The sequence below is a fragment of the Xenopus tropicalis genome, chromosome 3 (genome assembly GCF_000004195.4).
Source record: "Xenopus tropicalis strain Nigerian chromosome 3, UCB_Xtro_10.0, whole genome shotgun sequence".
In the NCBI taxonomy this organism is placed as follows: Eukaryota; Metazoa; Chordata; class Amphibia; order Anura; family Pipidae; genus Xenopus; species Xenopus tropicalis.
In genome coordinates, this window is record NC_030679.2 from 139,280,776 (window position 1) to 139,300,496 (window position 19,721).

General features: G+C 52.3%; 1 protein-coding gene across 2 annotated transcripts; it reads right to left on the bottom strand.

Annotated features, from left to right (window-relative positions):
• Nucleotides 1-3,359: 3,359 nt before the first annotated feature.
• On the bottom strand, nucleotides 3,360-14,865 carry znf653 (zinc finger protein 653). 2 transcript variants are annotated; one of them, XM_031899436.1, is made up of 9 exons: nucleotides 14,539-14,865; nucleotides 12,724-12,767; nucleotides 11,506-11,703; nucleotides 10,725-11,150; nucleotides 8,323-8,536; nucleotides 8,062-8,170; nucleotides 7,702-7,816; nucleotides 7,518-7,617; nucleotides 3,360-3,906 (listed from the first exon to the last, which is right to left on the bottom strand). In XM_031899436.1, the coding sequence occupies exons 1-9, from the start codon at nucleotides 14,808-14,810 to the stop codon at nucleotides 3,729-3,731; spliced, it is 1,656 nt and encodes a 551-aa protein (XP_031755296.1). In that variant the 5' UTR covers nucleotides 14,811-14,865; the 3' UTR covers nucleotides 3,360-3,728. The 2 variants fall into 2 exon arrangements, with proteins under 2 accessions (XP_031755296.1, XP_031755297.1); XM_031899437.1 differs by lacking the exon at nucleotides 12,724-12,767 and having other exon boundaries at nucleotides 14,539-14,681.
• Between the last annotated feature and the right edge of the window lie 4,856 nt (nucleotides 14,866-19,721).

The window sequence follows — 19,721 nt, forward strand, 5'->3', positions numbered from 1 at the left end:
GCCCCTCTGGGGAGGGATTCCAGTAATATCTGCGCATTTATACGGCCCCTTTCTATTACAGTTATACACGGCGCCCCTCTGGGGAGGGATCCCAGTAATATCTGCGCATTTATACGGCCCCTTTCTATTACAGTTATATGTGGCGCCGCCCCTCTGGGGAGGGATCCCAGTAATATCTGCGCATTTATACGGCCCCTTTCTATTACAGTTATACACGGCGCCGCCCCTCTAGGGAGGGATCCCAGTAATATCTGCGCATTTATACGGCCCCTTTCTATTACAGTTATACGCGGCGCCGTCCCTCTGGGGAGGGATCCCAGTAATATCTGCACATTTATACGGCCCCTTTCTATTACAGTTATACAGGCGCCACCCCTCTGGGGAGGGATCCCAGTAATATCTGCACATTTATACGGCCCCTTTCTATTACAGTTATACACGGCGGCGCCCCTCTGGGGAGGGATCCCAGTAATATCTGCGCATTTATACGGCCCCTTTCTATTACAGTTATACAGGCGCCGCCCCTCTGGGGAGGGATCCCAGTAATATCTGCGCATTTATACGGCCCCTTTCTATTACAGTTATACACGGCGCCGCCCCTCTGGGGAGGGATCCCAGTAATATCTGCGCATTTATACGGCCCTTTTCTATTACAGTTATACACGGCGCCGCCCCTCTGGGGAGGGATCCCAGTAATATCTGCGCATTTATACGGCCCCTTTCTATTACAGTTATACGCGGCGCCGCCCCTCTGGGGAGGGATCCCAGTAATATCTGCGCATTTATACGGCCCCTTTCTATTACAGTTATACACGGCGCCGCCCCTCTGGGGAGGGATCCCAGTAATATCTGCGCATTTATACGGCCCCTTTCTATTACAGTTATACGCGGCGCCGCCCCTCTGGGGAGGGATCCCAGTAATATCTGCGCATTTATACGGCCCCTTTCTATTACAGTTATACAGGCGCCGCCCCTCTGGGGAGGGATCCCAGTAATATCTGCGCATTTATACGGCCCCTTTCTATTACAGTTATACGCGGCGCCGCCCCTCTGGGGAGGGATCCCAGTAATATCTGCGCATTTATACGGCCCCTTTCTATTACAGTTATACAGGCGCCGCCCCTCTGGGGAGGGATCCCAGTAATATCTGCGCATTTATACGACCCCTTTCTATTACAGTTATACGCGGCGCCGCCCCTCTGGGGAGGGATCCCAGTAATATCTGCGCATTTATACGGCCCCTTTCTATTACAGTTATACACGGCGCCGCCCCTCTGGGGAGGGATCCCAGTAATATCTGCACATTTATACGGCCCCTTTCTATTACAGTTATACAGGCACCGCCCCTCTGGGGAGGGATCCCAGTAATATCTGCGCATTTATACGGCCCCTTTCTATTACAGTTATACGCGGCGCCGCCCCTCTGGGGAGGGATCCCAGTAATATCTGCGCATTTATACGACCCCTTTCTATTACAGTTATATGTGGCGCCGCCCCTCTGGGGAGGGATCCCAGTAATATCTGCGCATTTATACGACCCCTTTCTATTACAGTTATACGCGGCGCCGCCCCTCTGGGGAGGGATCCCAGTAATATCTGCGCATTTATACGGCCCCTTTCTATTACAGTTATACAGGCACCGCCCCTCTGGGGAGGGATCCCAGTAATATCTGCGCATTTATACGGCCCCTTTCTATTACAGTTATACACAGCGCCGCCCCTCTGGGGAGGGATCCAGTAATATCTGCGCATTTATACGGCCCCTTTCTATTACAGTTATACGCGGCGCCGCCCCTCTGGGGAGGGATCCCAGTAATATCTGCGCATTTATACGGCCCCTTTCTATTACAGTTATACGCGGCGCCGCCCCTCTGGGGAGGGATCCCAGTAATATCTGCGCATTTATACGGCCCCTTTCTATTACAGTTATACGCGGCGCCGCCCCTCTGGGGAGGGATCCCAGTAATATCTGCGCATTTATACGGCCCCTTTCTATTACAGTTATACGCGGCGCCGCCCCTCTGGGGAGGGATCCAGTAATATCTGCGCATTTATACGGCCCCTTTCTATTACAGTTATACGCGGCGCCGCCCCTCTGGGGAGGGATCCCAGTAATATCTGCGCATTTATACGGCCCCTTTCTATTACAGTTATACGCGGCGCCGCCCCTCTGGGGAGGGATCCCAGTAATATCTGCGCATTTATACGGCCCCTTTCTATTACAGTTATACGCGGCGCCGCCCCTCTGGGGAGGGATCCCAGTAATATCTGCGCATTTATACGGCCCCTTTCTATTACAGTTAAACGCGGCGCCGCCCCTCTGGGGAGGGATCCCAGTAATATCTGCGCATTTATACGGCCCCTTTCTATTACAGTTATACGCGGCGCCGCCCCTCTGTAGAGGGATTCCAGTAATATCTGCGCATTTATACGGCCCCTTTCTATTACAGTTATACGCGGCGCCCCCCTCTGGGGAGGGATCCCAGTAATATCTGCGCATTTATACGGCCCCTTTCTATTACAGTTATACGCGGCGCCGCCCCTCTGGGGAGGGATCCCAGTAATATCTGCGCATTTATACGGCTCCTATCTATTACAGTTATACGCAAATATGGGTGCCTTGACCCATGTTAAAGGTGAACTAAACCTCCAGGCTGCTGTCAGACACCTGAGCTTATGGGCCAACTCAGATACAGTATATATACACACAAAATACAGTCTACATACTACAGGGTGGATTGCTACTAATATCAGATTACGTGGCAGCTCAGAAACCTATGCAGTCTGCATCAGAATGTATTCATCCTTGTAGCATCAGCTTCTGTGACAGATGAACCTCACTTTTCTTTGTTTTGATGCTTTCCAATGGCCCCTAATCTTAGCAGCAGTGCAAAGCACACTGAGCATGTGCAGGGCCAGTGACACACACACACAGCCAATACAGCAGAGGCCAGCTGACTGGTTCAATAGGCAAAATTGTATTTTTTGGGTCTGCAGCCCTTTTGGTTTGCCCTTTATTAGGGGGCCAGACATAGCCAGCTAGTCAGATACTCTGCACAGACCTCACTCCATCCAAATGGTACCAGGGCCTCATTCTCTATACAGGGTGGCAGCTTAAGGGGGGGGCTGTCTGTGGGTGCCTATAGAAGGGATGAAAAATGTCCCCTGCCGGGCACTTGCTGTATGATCCAGTGGCAGAGATGATTGGGGGTTGGGGTAGTACCCCTCTACTACTGAATTGATGGCTGGACTATACTGAATCTAAGCCAATCAGGAACAGGGCAGGTACTGGGCCTCAATGGGACACTGAGCTGCACAGACGCTGCATTAGGAACTGCACTGCTCAGTAAAACACCCGCTGCTGGGAAAATTGTTTTTAATGAACTAATACTGAACATCAGTAGAAATAATAAATACCGGGCAGTTTAACAAAAGCAGGGGTGGGAAACAGGCACTTCAAGTAGGCCAGGGTGGGATTCATAGGCGTCCTCTAGTGCAGGGCAGTTCTGCTCCAGTGCCTCACACCCCTCCGCTAACACTAAGTGGGGAAGCAATCTAGGGAGTGATGTGGGGGAGCCTGCAACGCCCCCTCCTGGTAGTGCTACAACTACGCCATGTCCCTTCATTCACACATGGAGGGTAGGCGCCTGGCTGGCCCATACTGATGGCTATACACAGTCTGCATCCAATGGAAGCCAAGTGGAAGGGTGAGCCCCCCAGCCGCCGCCTCAGGTGGGCTTCTCATCGGGGTGACTCTTCAGCTTATGGAACTTCACGCTCTCCTTCTTCTCAAAGCGCTTGCCGCAGTACTCACAGGAGAAGCTGTAACTGATCTCTTCCCGGTGCTTCCGCCTGTGCCAGTTCAGGGAGGCCCGCTGCCTGCACTGGTACCCGCACACCTCACACCTCCAGGGCACAGAGGGACAATAGGTTAGGGACACGGGCAGCAGTACAAACCCCGCCCCTTTCACTCACACACTGACAGCAGCAGTACAAACCCCGCCCCTCCTTCACTCACACACTAATAGACAGCAGCAGTACAAACCCCGCCCCCTTCACTCACACACTAATAGACAGCAGCAGTACAAACCCCGCCCCTCCTTCACTCACACACTAATAGACAGCAGCAGTACAAACCCCGCCCCTCCTTCACTCACACACTAATAGACAGCAGCAGTACAAACCCCGCCCCTCCTTCACTCACACACTAATAGACAGCAGCAGTTACAAACCCCGCCCCCTTCACTCACACACTAATAGACAGCAGCAGTACAAACCCCGCCCCTCCTTCACTCACACACTAATAGACAGCAGCAGTACAAACCCCGCCCCTCCTTCACTCACACACTAATAGACAGCAGCAGTACAAACCCCGCCCCTCCTTCACTCACACACTAATAGACAGCAGCAGTACAAACCCCGCCCCCTTCACTCACACACTAATACACAGCAGTACAAACCCCGCCCCTCCTTCACTCACACACTAATAAGCAGTACAAACCCCGCCCCCTTCACTCACACACTAATAGACAGCAGTACAAACCCCGCCCCCTTCACTCACACCACTAATAGACAGCAGTACAAACCCCGCCCCTCCTTCACTCACACACTAATAGACAGCAGCAGTACAAACCCCGCCCCCTTCACTCACACACTAATAGAAAGCAGTACAAACCCCGCCCCTCCTTCACTCACACACTAATAGACAGCAGCAGTACAAACCCCGCCCCCTTCACTCACACACTAATAGACAGTACAAACCCCGCCCCTCCTTCACTCACACACTAATAGACAGCAGTACAAACCCCGCCCCCTTCACTCACACACTAATAGACAGCAGCAGTACAAACCCCGCCCCCTTCACTCACACACCAATAGACAGCAGCAGTACAAACCCCGCCCCTCCTTCACTCACACACTAATAGACAGCAGCAGTACAAACCCCGCCCCTCCTCCACTCACACACTAATAGACAGCAGCAGTACAAACCCCGCCCCTCCTTCACTCACACACTAATAGACAGCAGCAGTACAAACCCCGCCCCTCCTTCACTCACACACTAATACACAGCAGTACAAACCCCGCCCCTCCTTCACTCACACACTAATACACAGCAGTACAAACCCCGCCCCCTTCACTCACACACTAATAGACAGCAGTACAAACCCCGCCCCCTTCACTCACACACTAATAGACAGCAGTACAAACCCCGCCCCCTTCACTCACACACTAATAGACAGCAGTACAAACCCCGCCCCCTTCACTCACACACTAATAGACAGCAGTACAAACCCCGCCCCCTTCACTCACACACTAATAGACAGCAGTACAAACCCCGCCCCCTTCACTCACACACTAATAGACAGCAGCAGTACAAACCCCGCCCCCTTCACTCACACACTAATAGAAAGCAGTACAAACCCTGCCCCTCCTTCACTCACACACTGACAGCAGCAGTACAAACCCCGCCCCCTTCACCCACACACTAATAGACAGCAGTACAAACCCCGCCCCCTTCACTCACACACTAATAGACAGCAGTACAAACCCCGCCCCCTTCACTCACACACTAATAGACAGCAGTACAAACCCCGCCCCCTTCACTCACACACTTATAGACAGCAGCAGTACAAACCCCGCCCCCTTCACTCACACACTAATAGACAGCAGTACAAATCCCGCCGCCTTCCCTCACACACTAATAGACAGCAGCAGTACAAACCCCACCCCTCCTTCACTCACACACTGACAGCAGCAGTACAAACCCCGCCCCTCCTTCACTCACACACTAATAGACAGCAGCAGTACAAACCCCGCCCCCTTCACTCACACACTAATAGACAGCAGCAGTACAATCCCCGCCCCCTTCCCTCACACACTAATAGACAGCAGCAGTACAAACCCCGCCCCCTTCACTCACACACTAATAGAAAGCAGTACAAACCCTGCCCCTCCTTCACTCACACACTGACAGCAGCAGTACAAACCCCGCCCCTTCACCCACACACTAATAGACAGCAGTACAAACCCCGCCCCCTTCACTCACACTAATAGACAGCAGTACAAACCCCGCCCCTCCTTCACTCACACACTAATAGACAGCAGCAGTACAAACCCCGCCCCCTTCACTCACACACTAATAGAAAGCAGTACAAACCCCGCCCCTCCTTCACTCACACACTAATAGACAGCAGTACAAACCCCGCCCCTCCTTCACTCACACACTAATAGACAGCAGTACAAACCCCGCCCCCTTCACTCACACACTAATAGACAGCAGTACAAACCCCGCCCCTCCTTCACTCACACACTAATAGACAGCAGTACAAACCCCGCCCCCTTCACTCACACACTTATAGACAGCAGCACAAACCCCGCCCCCTTCACTCACACACTAATAGACAGCAGTACAAATCCCGCCGCCTTCCCTCACACACTAATAGACAGCAGCAGTACAAACCCCACCCCTCCTTCACTCACACACTGACAGCAGCAGTACAAACCCCGCCCCTCCTTCACTCACACACTAATAGACAGCAGCAGTACAAACCCCGCCCCCTTCACTCACACACTAATAGACAGCAGCAGTACAATCCCCGCCCCCTTCCCTCACACACTAATAGACAGCAGCAGTACAAACCCCGCCCCCTTCACTCACACACTAATAGAAAGCAGTACAAACCCTGCCCCTCCTTCACTCACACACTGACAGCAGCAGTACAAACCCCGCCCCCTTCACCCACACACTAATAGACAGCAGTACAAACCCCGCCCCCTTCACTCACACTAATAGACAGCAGTACAAACCCCGCCCCTCCTTCACTCACACACTAATAGACAGCAGCAGTACAAACCCCGCCCCCTTCACTCACACACTAATAGAAAGCAGTACAAACCCCGCCCCTCCTTCACTCACACACTAATAGACAGCAGTACAAACCCCGCCCCTCCTTCACTCACACACTAATAGACAGCAGTACAAACCCCGCCCCCTTCACTCACACACTAATAGACAGCAGTACAAACCCCGCCCCTCCTTCACTCACACACTAATAGACAGCAGTACAAACCCGCCCCCTTCACTCACACACTTATAGACAGCAGCAGTACAAACCCCGCCCCCTTCACTCACACACTAATAGACAGCAGTACAAATCCCGCCGCCTTCCCTCACACACTAATAGACAGCAGCAGTACAATCCCCACCCCTCCTTCACTCACACACTGACAGCAGCAGTACAAACCCCGCCCCTCCTTCACTCACACACTAATAGACAGCAGCAGTACAAACCCCGCCCCCTTCACTCACACACTAATAGACAGCAGCAGTACAATCCCCGCCCCCTTCACTCACACACTAATAGACAGCAGCAGTACAAACCCCGCCCCCTTCACTCACACACTAATAGACAGCAGCAGTACAATCCCCGCCCCCTTCCCTCACACACTAATAGACAGCAGCAGTACAAACCCCGCCACCTTCGCTCACACACTAATACACAGGCAGCTTCTCTTACTGCAAGGGGGTCTCCCCGGTGTGGGTTCTTTTGTGGACCTGCAGGTGACTTTTCCTTTTGAAGGATTTCCCGCACGTTTCACAGATAAAATCCCGTTCCCCTATGAAAAGAAAAAGGATGAATGATGTAGAAAGGCGGCCGTCCCTTCTCTGCTCTGAGGGAGCGCCTGTAGGGAGCCGCGTACCTGTGTGTATGAGCATGTGTCGGCGCAGGTGATTGGTCAGGTAGAAGCTTTTCCCACAGCCGGGTTCAGTACACACTTTCGTTCTGCCCTTTTTGTGGACCAGATTGACATGGTTCTGGGGGGAAAGGATACGGTTACAAGTTTGTGCCTAGCAGGACCCTGGGCAGTTGGGACAGACCGACCAACAGTCGTGGGGCTGGGGAAAGATCCCAGCATAACACAGACATATAATGCTTTCCACCATGGCAATGAGCTACAGCCCCACCCATCTATCTATAAGAGCCAGGAATATCCTGAATACAGATCTTTATACATGGCGCACAGCCAGCTCCCCAATTATATCCGACACCCCCAATGTACCTGGAAGCTGCTGAGAGCCCTGTACACCTGTGAACACCCCTCATACTGGCAGTGGTACATCTCAAGAACACCATCGTCTTTCCGTACCCGGTTAGGGCGGCTTTTCTTCCTGTGTGAAACATAAGAATGCCCACAATTAAAATGGCACCTACCTAAATCTTTGCCCACAACAGGACTAAAAAAGCTCTGATAATCTGATAATGACTGCTCAGCCTAATGCTACTCTAGCGCCACCCACAGGAACACTTATCTCCTACATACTTTGCAGGCTCCTTTTGGGGGTGCGGTGTATAATCTGATGTGTAGTCAGGGTCTTCTACAAGCTCCGGATCATCATCATCTTCATCATCATCTTCTTCATCATACTGGTCATGTACAGACTCATCATAGGATATATGGTGGTAGATCTCTGCTACATGTCCTCCTGCCTCTACCTGCTGTGGGTGGAACTCTGCTTCCTCATCTTCCTCTTGCACTGACCGGAAACAAATAGAGAAACAAACTTACTGGGTTCCTTGGCTTTAATATGATACAAATTTGCATCAAAGGAATGGGTGGCACTGTGCACTGGCAAGGAGTAGCGTGACCCCAATATTAGCCAGCTCTATCACCCTCTGTACCCCCAGTTGCCTCCTGTCTGTGTCACTGTATCACCCTGCAGTGGGAGGGGCAGACTCCGTGTCCCATAGCCCCCTCCTGTCTGTGTCACTGTATCACCCTGCAGTGGGAGGGGCAGACTCCGTGTCCCATAGCCCCCTCCTGTCTGTGTCACTGTATCACCCTGCAGTGGGAGGGACGGACTCCATGTCCCATAGCTCCCTCCTGTCTGTGTCACTGTATCACCCTGCAGTGGGAGGGACAGACTCCGTGTCCCATAGCCCCCTCCTGTCTGTGTCACTGTATCACCCTGCAGTGGGAGGGGCAGACTCCGTGTCCCATAGCTCCCTCCTGTCTGTGTCACTGTATCACCCTGCAGTGGGAGGGGCAGACTCCGTGTCCCATAGCCCCCTCCTGTCTGTGTCACTGTATCACCCTGCAGTGGGAGGGGCAGACTCCGTGTCCCATAGCTCCCTCCTGTCTGTGTCACTGTATCACCCTGCAGTGGGAGGGGCAGACTCCGTGTCCCATAGCTCCCTCCTGTCTGTGTCACTGTATCACCCTGCAGTGGGAGGGGCAGACTCCGTGTCCCATAGCTCCCTACCGTCTGTGTCACTGTATCACCCTGCAGTGGGAGGGGCAGACTCCATGTCCCATAGCCCCCTCCTGTCTGTGTCACTGTATCACCCTGCAGTGGGAGGGGACAGACTCCGTGTCCCATAGCTCCCTCCTGTCTGTGTCACTGTATCACCCTGCAGTGGGAGGGGCAGACTCCATGTCCCATAGCCCCCTCCTGTCTGTGTCACTGTATCACCCTGCAGTGGGAGGGGCAGACTCCATGTCCCATAGCCCCCTCCTGTCTGTGTCACTGTATCACCCTGCAGTGGGAGGGGACAGACTCCGTGTCCCATAGCTCCCTCCTGTCTGTGTCACTGTATCACCCTGCAGTGGGAGGGGCAGACTCCATGTCCCATAGCCCCCTCCTGTCTGTGTCACTGTATCACCCTGCAGTGGGAGGGGCAGACTCCATGTCCCATAGCCCCCTCCTGTCTGTGTCACTGTATCACCCTGCAGTGGGAGGGGACAGACTCCGTGTCCCATAGCTCCCTCCTGTCTGTGTCACTGTATCACCCTGCAGTGGGAGGGGACAGACTCCATGTCCCATAGCCCCCTCCTGTCTGTGTCACTGTATCACCCTGCAGTGGGAGGGACAGACTCCATATCCCATAGCCCCCTCCTGTGTCACTGTATCACCCTGCAGTGGGAGGGACAGACTCCGTGTCCCATAGCCCCCTCCTGTCTGTGTCACTGTATCACCCTGCAGTGGGAGGGACAGACTCCATGTCCCATAGCCCCCTCCTGTCTGTGTCACTGTATCACCCTGCAGTGGGAGGGGCAGACTCCATGTCCCATAGCCCCCTCCTGTCTGTGTCACTGTATCACCCTGCAGTGGGAGGGGACAGACTCCGTGTCCCATAGCCCCCTCCTGTCTGTGTCACTGTATCACCCTGCAGTGGGAGGGGCAGACACCATGTCCCATAGCCCCCTCCTGTCTGTGTCACTGTATCACCCTGCAGTGGGAGGGACAGACTCCATATCCCATAGCCCCCTCCTGTGTCACTGTATCACCCTGCAGTGGGAGGGACATACTCCATGTTCCATAGCTCCCTCCTGTCTGTGTCACTGTATCACCCTGCAGTGGGAGGGACAGACTCCGTGTCCCATAGCTCCCTCCTGTCTGTGTCACTGTATCACCCTGCAGTGGGAGGGACAGACTCCGTGTCCCATAGCTCCCTCCTGTCTGTGTCACTGTATCACCCTGCAGTGGGAGGGACAGACTCCGTGTCCCATAGCTCCCTCCTGTCTGTATCACTGTATCACCCTGCAGTGGGAGGGGCAGACTCCATGTCCCATAGCTCCCTCCTGTCTGTGTCACTGTATCACCCTGCAGTGGGAGGGACAGACTCCATGTCCCATAGCTCACTCCTCTGGAATGACTCCATATCAGTTTCTTGCTGTCTGCCTCCAAATCCCAAAAGCCTCTCTGATTGTTAGCCTATAGTTACCTGTCACTAAGCTCCTAGCATTTTCAGGGTGCGTTCGTGTATATGCAGACACGGCCTCCATTGCTGTGCAAGTCTCATGTTCTTCCCCATCTCCATCTGCCACATTTAGATGGATTCCTTCAGCTGTCAGTGCCTCATACCCAGGACCAGCGATAATGATCACCTGAGAGGGGCAGCTTGCAGCCACCACATGCCCCAGTTCCTCCTGAGATACCCCCCCAAATAGTGCCCCTTCATCTGATCCTATGGGGACACACACTACAGTCTCTGAGCTCTCAGAAGTCTGTGCCCCAGATTCGATGACGCTCTCAGAGAGGTGGGGGAAGCCGGCATGCACTGGGTGTTCCACGTGATAGACTTCGGGCGACTGCTCCACAGGGGGCGTGCTTGAGGAAGAATCATCAGAACTGGCACCATCATCGCAGCCTGTGGGGGTAACGACAAGAAAGTAAGTCAGGGTGGGGGCAAGTTATTAGGTACATTGCACCTGAAATTACCAGAGGAATAAAACAGAAAATTAATCTCTGCTATGGATCTGGAACCTCAATGAGATGTCCCTCATGTTAAACTACATCTCCCAGCATGCTTAGTGACTACCAGTGAGTACACATCTGCACCCATAACAATGCTTGTTCTCAGCCACCCAAATGCTCCTAACTCATTACTAGTGGGATGTTGCATAGAGACAGGTAACATCCCAACCAAAGAGACTGCCATTTTCGTCAGAACATGAACTAAATGTTTCCCCTGCCAAGGTACTATTCTGTGCATTGGTACTTGCCTCTCTGGCTTATTGCTTTGAGGGGGCAGCGCAGGTCCTGGAAGTATCGGTGCCCCTCCTGGCATTGCCACACTGCTGTAGTGTACAGAACATGACTTGTGTCCAGCTCAGACAGGGCAGGCTCGTGGGGGCAGTGGGTCCTGTGGGCATGGTACCAGGTCGCTAGGCTCAGCAAACTGTTCACACAGCGTCTTCGCCCTGCAAGAGAGAAACATGGGTGCGTTATAACACACAGTGCCAGCTGGCAAGCAAACAGAGCCCTGGCATCTCCCACTGACTATAAAAGCCGCACTAAGGGAACCACAGCCTGATACTGGGGCCCCCTATGCCAACAACTGGATCACAATGGAGACCCACACAGGCCCATAAGGAAGAGCCCACATCAACGGGCCAACAGGATCCTCAGCAGAAATCAGTTGGACGGGACATGTTGGGAAGGTCTCCATAAACAGGCCAATCAGCTGCTGAGTCAGCCAGCTTACCCCAGAGGGTGGGGGTACTGATCCTGCCAGCTTACCCCAGAGGGTGGGGGTACTGATCCTGCCAGCTTACCCCAGAGGGTGGGGGTACTGATCCTACCAGCTTACCCCAGAGGGTGGGGGTACTGATCCTGCCAGCTTACCCCAGAGGGTGGGGGTACTGATCCTGCAAGCTTACCCCAGAGGGTGGGGGACCTGATCCTGCCAGCTTACCCCAGAGGGTGGGGGACCTGATCCTGCCAGCTTACCCCAGAGGGTGGGGGTCCTGATCCTGCCAGCTTACCCCAGAGGGTGGGGGTCCTGATCCTGCCAGCTTACCCCAGAGGGTGGGGGTCCTGATCCTGCCAGCTTACCCCAGAGGGTGGGGGTCCTGATCCTGCCAGCTTACCCCAGAGGGTGGGGGTCCTGATCCTGCCAGCTTACCCCAGAGGGCGGGGGTACTGATCCTGCCAGCTTACCCCAGAGGGCGGGGGTACTGATCCTGCCAGCTTACCCCAGAGGGTGGGGGTCCTGATTCTGCAAGCTTGCCCCAGAGGGTGGGGGCCCTGATCCTGCCAGCCGACCCCAGAGGGTGGGGGTCCTGATTCTGCAAGCTTGCCCCAGAGGGTGGGGGTACTGATCCTGCCAGCTTACCCCAGAGGGTGGGGGTACTGATCCTGCCAGCTTACCCAGAGGGGGGTCCAGTCCCAGTTAGGCTTGGGGGGGTAAATATCAGCCCCAGAGGATGCTGGGCACTTACTGTTTTTGGGCAGCTTCCCAGGCTGGAGCGTCTCGCAGGGTTTCCTGTAACACACACAGCAGTGGGTCAGTACCAATGGGGGCAGTGCCAATGGGGGCAGTGCCAATGGAGGCAGCGCCAATGGGGGCACAGCGCCAATGGGGGCACAGCGCCAATGGGGGCAGTGCCAATGGGGGCAGTGCCAATGGGGGCAGTGCCAATGGGGTTAGAACCAATGGGGTTAACCAATGGGGGCAGTGCCAATGGGGGCAGTGCCAATGGGGGCACAGTGCCAATGGGGGCACAGTGCCAATGGGGGCACAGTGCCAATGGGGGCAGTGCCAATGGGGTTAGAACCAATGGGGTTAGAACCAATGGGGGCAGTGCCAATGGGGTCACAGTACCAATGGGGTTAGAACCAATGGGGTCACAGTACCAATGGGGTTAGAACCAATGGGGGCACAGTACCAATGGGGTTAGAACCAATGGGGGCACAGTACCAATGGGGTTAGAACCAATGGGGGCACAGTACCAATGCGGTTAGAACCAATGGGGGCACAGTACCAATGGGGTTAGAACCAATGGGGGCACAGTGCCAATGGGGTTAGAACCAATGGGGTTAGAACCAATGGGGGCACAGTGCCAATGGGGGCAGTACCAATGGGGTTAGAACCAATGGGGGCACAGTGCCAATGGGGTTAGAACCAATGGGGGCACAGTGCCAATGGGGGCACAGTGCCAATGGGGGCACAGTGCCAATGGGGGCACAGTGCCAATGGGGGCACAGTGCCAATGGGGGCACAGTGCCAATGGGGGCACAGTGCCAATGGGGGCAGTGCCAATGGGGTTAGAACCAATGGGGGCACAGTACCAATGGGGTTAGAACCAATGGGGGCACAGTACCAATGGGGTTAGAACCAATGGGGGCACAGTGCCAATGGGGGCACAGTGCCAATGGGGGCACAGTGCCAATGGGGGCACAGTGCCAATGGGGGCACAGTGCCAATGGGGGCACAGTGCCAATGGGGGCACAGTGCCAATGGGGGCACAGTGCCAATGGGGGCACAGTGCCAATGGGGGCACAGTGCCAATGGGGGCACAGTGCCAATGGGGGCACAGTGCCAATGGGGGCACAGTACCAATGGGGGCACAGTGCCAATGGGGTCACATTACCAATGGGGTTAGAACCAATGGGGGCACAGTGCCAATGGGGGCACAGTACCAATGGGGTTAGAACCAATGGGGGCACAGTGCCAATGGGGTTAGAACCAATGGGGGCACAGTGCCAATGGGGTTAGAACCAATGGGGGCACAGTGCCAATGGGGATAGAACCAATGGGGGCACAGTGCCAATGGGGTTAGAACCAATGGGGGCACAGTGCCAATGGGGTTAGAACCAATGGGGGCACAGTGCCAATGGGGTCACAGTACCAATGGGGTTAGAACCAATGGGGGCACAGTGCCAATGGGGGCACAGTGCCAATGGGGTTAGAACCAATGGGGGCACAGTGCCAATGGGGGCACAGTGCCAATGGGGTTAGAACCAGTGGGGGCACAGTGCCAATGGGGTTAGAACCAATGGGGGCACAGTGCCAATGGGGTTAGAACCAATGGGGGCACAGTGCCAATGGGGTTAGAACCAATGGGGGCACAGTGCCAATGGGGTTAGAACCAATGGGGGCACAGTGCCAATGGGGTTAGAACCAATGGGGGCACAGTGCCAATGGGGTTAGAACCAATGGGGGCACAGTGCCAATGGGGCAGTACCAATGGGGTTAGAACCAATGGGGGCACTCGGCCTCTGCACCCCCTGCAGCCAGACACATCCCCGCTCACCCATGCCTCTCCAGGGCCAGTAGATAAGCCGCCAGCTTGGCATCGCTCCACGGCTCCCCGCCTGCCTCTGTCATCCCGCCGCCTCTCTCCCTCCGCAGCACCCAGGCACCATGCACCTCCCCCAGGTACACCCGCCTGCAGTCATACTTCTTCCGCGACTCCAACCTCCGCCGCACCCGGTCTGTATCCGCCAGCCTCGGCCTCCCCCGGGCCTTCGCCCGCAGCTCCTCCTCTTCATCAGAGCCCAATATCTCCACTACTGGAGCAGCCATTGTGCGCCGGCTGCCTCACTCCGCCTCCTGTACCGGAAGTGATTCCCTTCACTAGCCCCGCCCACACCGGAATGACGCCCATTTCCAATCCCATGCTGGCACTGATTTACTGAGCTCCGCCCACAACATGGGAACGTCACTATCCTTTCACCAATCCGTAACGAGAGCGCCAAGCTGTCCTGTTTGATAACAAACTGCGTGTATATGTCATTGCTTAGTCAGACACATAAGCATTTCATTACTTGTGTAGCTAATTAACCCTCACTGTGTGGGTATGAGTGGGTATGGCTGCAGCAGAACCCCCAGAGAAACCCCCCCCCCCCCCCCCCCCTCATTATCTCACTGGGACCTCTGTAAGGGCCATTAGTAGTGGGGAGCTGGGCAGGGAACTCACAGCTTCTTCACTGCCTCCTGGGCCTACAATGTGCCCTACATTGGCAGCACTGCTGGCAGGGTAGGCTTGGGTAGGGCAGGCTGCCATTAGGGGCCACAGGCAGGGCCTTTGAGAGAATCACATGAACACTCTTTGCCCCCTGCCCCTGGGCATGCAAGGTAACAGCTGGGGCACTGAGGCGCTGACACTATGGGTGGGCCAGACCATTTCATTGGTGGGGGTCTCACAGTTTATTAAGCTGAGCATACCTCCCAACATTTGAAAAATGAAAAGAGGGCCCGCTTTTGTGGCCACGCCCCAATTACCACACCCATCCATTTTTTTTTGCCAAAAAATACTCCTTTTATATAGATGAAATGGCGGGATCAGACGCAAATGTGCTATACCCTCATACTGAATGACCTAAGGAAAACAATATAGCAACTCCTATATATAAATACAAATATAGAGAGAAGGCAGTCAGTTATAAGTGAGTTATAACTATGTACCAGTTTTGCCCCCCCATACACAGTGCCCCCATACACAGTATCCCCCATACACAGTAGCCCCCAATACACAGTATCCCCCATACACAGTAGCCCCCAATACACAGTAGCCCCCATACACAGTAGCCCCCCATACACAGTGCCCCCATACACAGTATCCCCCCATACACAGTATCCCCCCATACACAGTATCCCCCCATACACAGTATCCCCCCATACACAGTGCCCCCTATACACAGTAGCCCACAATACACAGTGCCCACCATACACAGTAGCCCCCCATACACAGTGCCCCCATACACAGTATCCCCCCATACACAGTGCCCCCATACACAGTATCCCCCCATACACAGTGCCCCCTATACACAGTAGCCCACAATACACAGTGCCCACCATACACAGTAGCCCCCCATACACAGTGCCCCCATACACAGTATCCCCCCATACACAGTGCCCCCATACACAGTATCCCCCCATACACAGTGCCCCCATACACAGTAGCCCCCAATAGCCTAAAATATAGTACCCCCATACACAGTGCCCCTATACACAATGCCCCCAATTGCCCCATAGAAAGTGCCCCCATAGACAGTAACCCTCCATAGAAAGTGCCCCCATACACAGTGCCCCCAATTGAGACAGTCCCCCCCATACACAGTGCCCCCAATTGAGACAGTCCCCCCCCATACACAGTGCCCCCAATTGAGACAGTCCCCCCCATACACAGTGCCCCCAACACCACAACTTGCAGGGGCACCGGCGCCACACAGTCCCCTCTATGACAGGGGTGCCCAGACTTTTTAGACCCAGAATTATTTCTTACTAACCTCAACACTAACACTTTTCTGGAACGATCTCGCTTACAAGGGGAATATACTAACACGTATACAGGTATAGAATCCGTTATCCAGAATGCTCGGGACCAAGGGTATTCCGGATAAGGGGTCTTTCTGTAATTTGGATCTCCATACCTTGAGTCTGCTAAAAAATCAATAAAACAGTAATTAACCCCAATAGGATTGTTTTGCATCCAATAAGGATTATTTATATCTTAGTTGGGATCAAGTACAGGTACTGTTTTATTATTACAGAGAAAAGGGAATCATTTAACCATGAAATAAACCCAATAGGGCTGTTCTGCCCCCAATAAGGGGTAATTATATCTTAGTTGGGATCAAGTACAGGTACTGTTTTATTATTACAGAGAAAAGGGAATCATTTAACCATGAAATAAACCCAATAGGGCTGTTCTGCCCCCAATAAGGGGTAATTATATCTTAGTTGGGATCAAGTACAGGTACTGTTTTATTATTACAGAGAAAAGGGAATCATTTAACCATTAAATAAACCCAATAGGGCTGTTCTGCCCCAATAAGGGGTAATTATATCTTAGTTGGGATCAAGTACAGGTACTGTTTTATTATTACAGAGAAAAGGGAATCATTTAACCATTAAATAAACCCAATAGGGCTGTTCTGCCCCCAATAAGGGGTAATTATATCTTAGTTGGGATCAGTTACAAGGTACTGTTTTATTATTACAGAGAAAAAGGAAATCAATTTTAAAATTCTGAATTATTTGATTAAAATGGAGTCTATGGGAGACGGGCTTTCCATAATTCGGAGCTTTCTGGATAACGGGTTTCCGGATAAGGGGTCCAATACCTGTACTTGTTAAGCAACATTTTAAAGATATTCCATTTTCCTTCTGTGTTAATATATTTCAGATACCCTTATACCCTTTTTTTTGATGTCCAAAAGCCGATTTTGTTGGGGGAAAAATGTGAATTTGTCACAATTTATTATGCGATAAGTTTTCTGATTTAGACATGTTTCCCTAGGAATGTTCCCCACAACAACTGCACAGAAGCGAATTTAAAACCAGAAATGTGCTGACCGAGTATAAAGATGGTATGTAGATCCATTAGAGCAGTGATCCCTAACCAATAGCTCACGCGCAGCATGTTGTTCACCAACCCCTTGGATGTTGCCCCCATTGGCCTCAAAGCAGGGGCTTTTTTTTTTTTTTTTTTTTTTTTAATTCCTGGCTTGGGGGCAAGTTTTGTTTGCATTAAAACTCAGTATAATACCAAGCAGAGCCTCCAAATAGCCCTTATTTGGCACTGCCGGAACTATTTTTTATACTTGTTTTGTTCCTGAACACTTGTTTCAATTTATTGTGGGTCAGGCATATAAAAGTTGTTGCTCCAATAAGAGGTTCCTAAGAGGAGAGGCTGAGCTGATTCATTCCTGGGATGCTGGGGCAGAATCACTGCTGATCCCTTGCATGGCTGCTACATGATAAAAGCCGCGCTCATCCATTTTTATGAAACAGTGCAAATGTAGCATTTTATTGTACATTATCTGCGAAGAGCATTAAGGGGATTCTGTCATGATTTTTATGGGGTACTTTTTATTTCTAAATGACACTGTTACCCAGCAAATAATTCCCTCTGCCATTTAAACTTTTATTCTTGAACCAACAAATGTATTTGTAGCTGTAATATTGGTGTGTAGGCGCCATCTCAGTGCCTTGTGCCTGAGTCTGAGCTTTCAGCCAGCGCTACACATTAGAACTGCTTTCAGCTAACCTATTGTTTCTCCTACTCCCATGTAACTGGAGGAGTCCCAAGCCGGACTTGGATTTCTTACTATTGAGTGCTATTCTGATACCTACTGGGAGCTGCTATCTTGCTCCCTCCCCATTGTTCTGCTGATTGGCTGCTTGGAGGGGGGGATATCACTCCAACTTGCAGCGCAGCAGTAAAGTGTGCCTGAGTCTGAGCTTTCAGAAGGAGCCAGCGCTACACATTAGAACTGCTTTCAGCTAACCTATTGTTTCTCCTACTCCCATGTAACTGGAGGAGTCCCAAGCCGGACTTGGATTTCTTACTATTGAGTGCTATTCTGATACCTACTGGGAGCTGCTATCTTGCTCCCTTCCCATTGTTCTGCTGATTGGCTGCTGGGAGGGGGGGGGATATCACTCCAACTTATTGTTTCTCCTACTCAGTTTACCTAATATAATCCAAATCGCATTGAAGCAAACAAGGATTCTTCTGCTTGGGTGCTATTCACACATCTACCACTAGGTGGGGCTAATGCAAAATGTATTTGATTTCTACAATGCTTTGGAATGGTAAGGGGGACTGGGGTGTCAGAATTGCCTCTCATTGTATTTAATGTATTTGGGACTTAACTTCTTTTTGCCCCTCACTGTATTTTTTTTTTAAATTGCTTTAATCTTATTTGTATAAGATAGAGAGGAGAAAGAGAGGAGAAAGAGAGGGAGAATAGAGGGGGGTGAAAGAGAAGAGAATAAGTAGTAGAGAGTTTATATATTTTGCTTGCATTGGAGTTGGTGAGATGTAGGGGACTTAGCATGGTGGGTCAAGAGTATCTCCTGTTATAGGTAGGGGGTCCCCCTCAATGTCCAGCCATGGTTGCCATATTTGATCAAACTTTGCTGGGAATCCTCTAGCTAGGTATGTCAGTTTGATAGAGGGTAAGGCTCCGTTAATAAGCTTAATCCATTGTTTTTCCCCGGGAGGCTTAGGTCCCATTCAGCGGAAGAATGATACACTTTCGAGCATAGTAGAGTAGGGACCGGGCAAGCAGTCTAGAAGCAATGCCTCCTACTTGGTCCTCCATAAAGTAAGCAGGCGTGAGGTGAGAGGAGGGTAGGATTGTTCTGGTAATATCTTTCCAGAAGTCCTGGATCATAGGGCAGTTCCAGATTATGTGCAAGAAATCTGCTTGGTCTGCTTGACACCGCACCTCACTGTATTTAATGTATTTTGGGTGCCACAACTTCTGCCCCCCACTGTATAATGTATTTAGGATCTGGAGTTATTGTTCATAGAAGTCAATGTACCATTATTTACAAGTGCATACTGTGTGTGTGTGCTAACCGAAGCTAATAGACGGTGAAGGAAAGCTCAACCCGCCAAATGAACTCCCTTAGCTGGAACACTACTCTCCTGCAGAGTGGTCAGCAGTTTCAATGAAGAAAATCCGGTAGTACACCAAAGAA

Excerpts from the sequence above, each read along its gene's own strand:
- znf653 (XM_031899436.1), bottom strand. The coding sequence starts at position 14,810 with ATGGCTGCTCCAGTAGTGGAGATATTGGGCTCTGATGAAGAGGAGGAG. Across the intron at positions 11,704-12,723 it reads TGGGAAGCTGCCCAAAAACA|GGCGAAGACGCTGTGTGAAC; the intron begins GTAAGTGCCCAG and ends TCTCTCTTGCAG. Across the intron at positions 7,817-8,061 it reads GGGCTCTCAGCAGCTTCCAG|AACCATGTCAATCTGGTCCA; the intron begins GTACATTGGGGG and ends CTTTCCCCCCAG.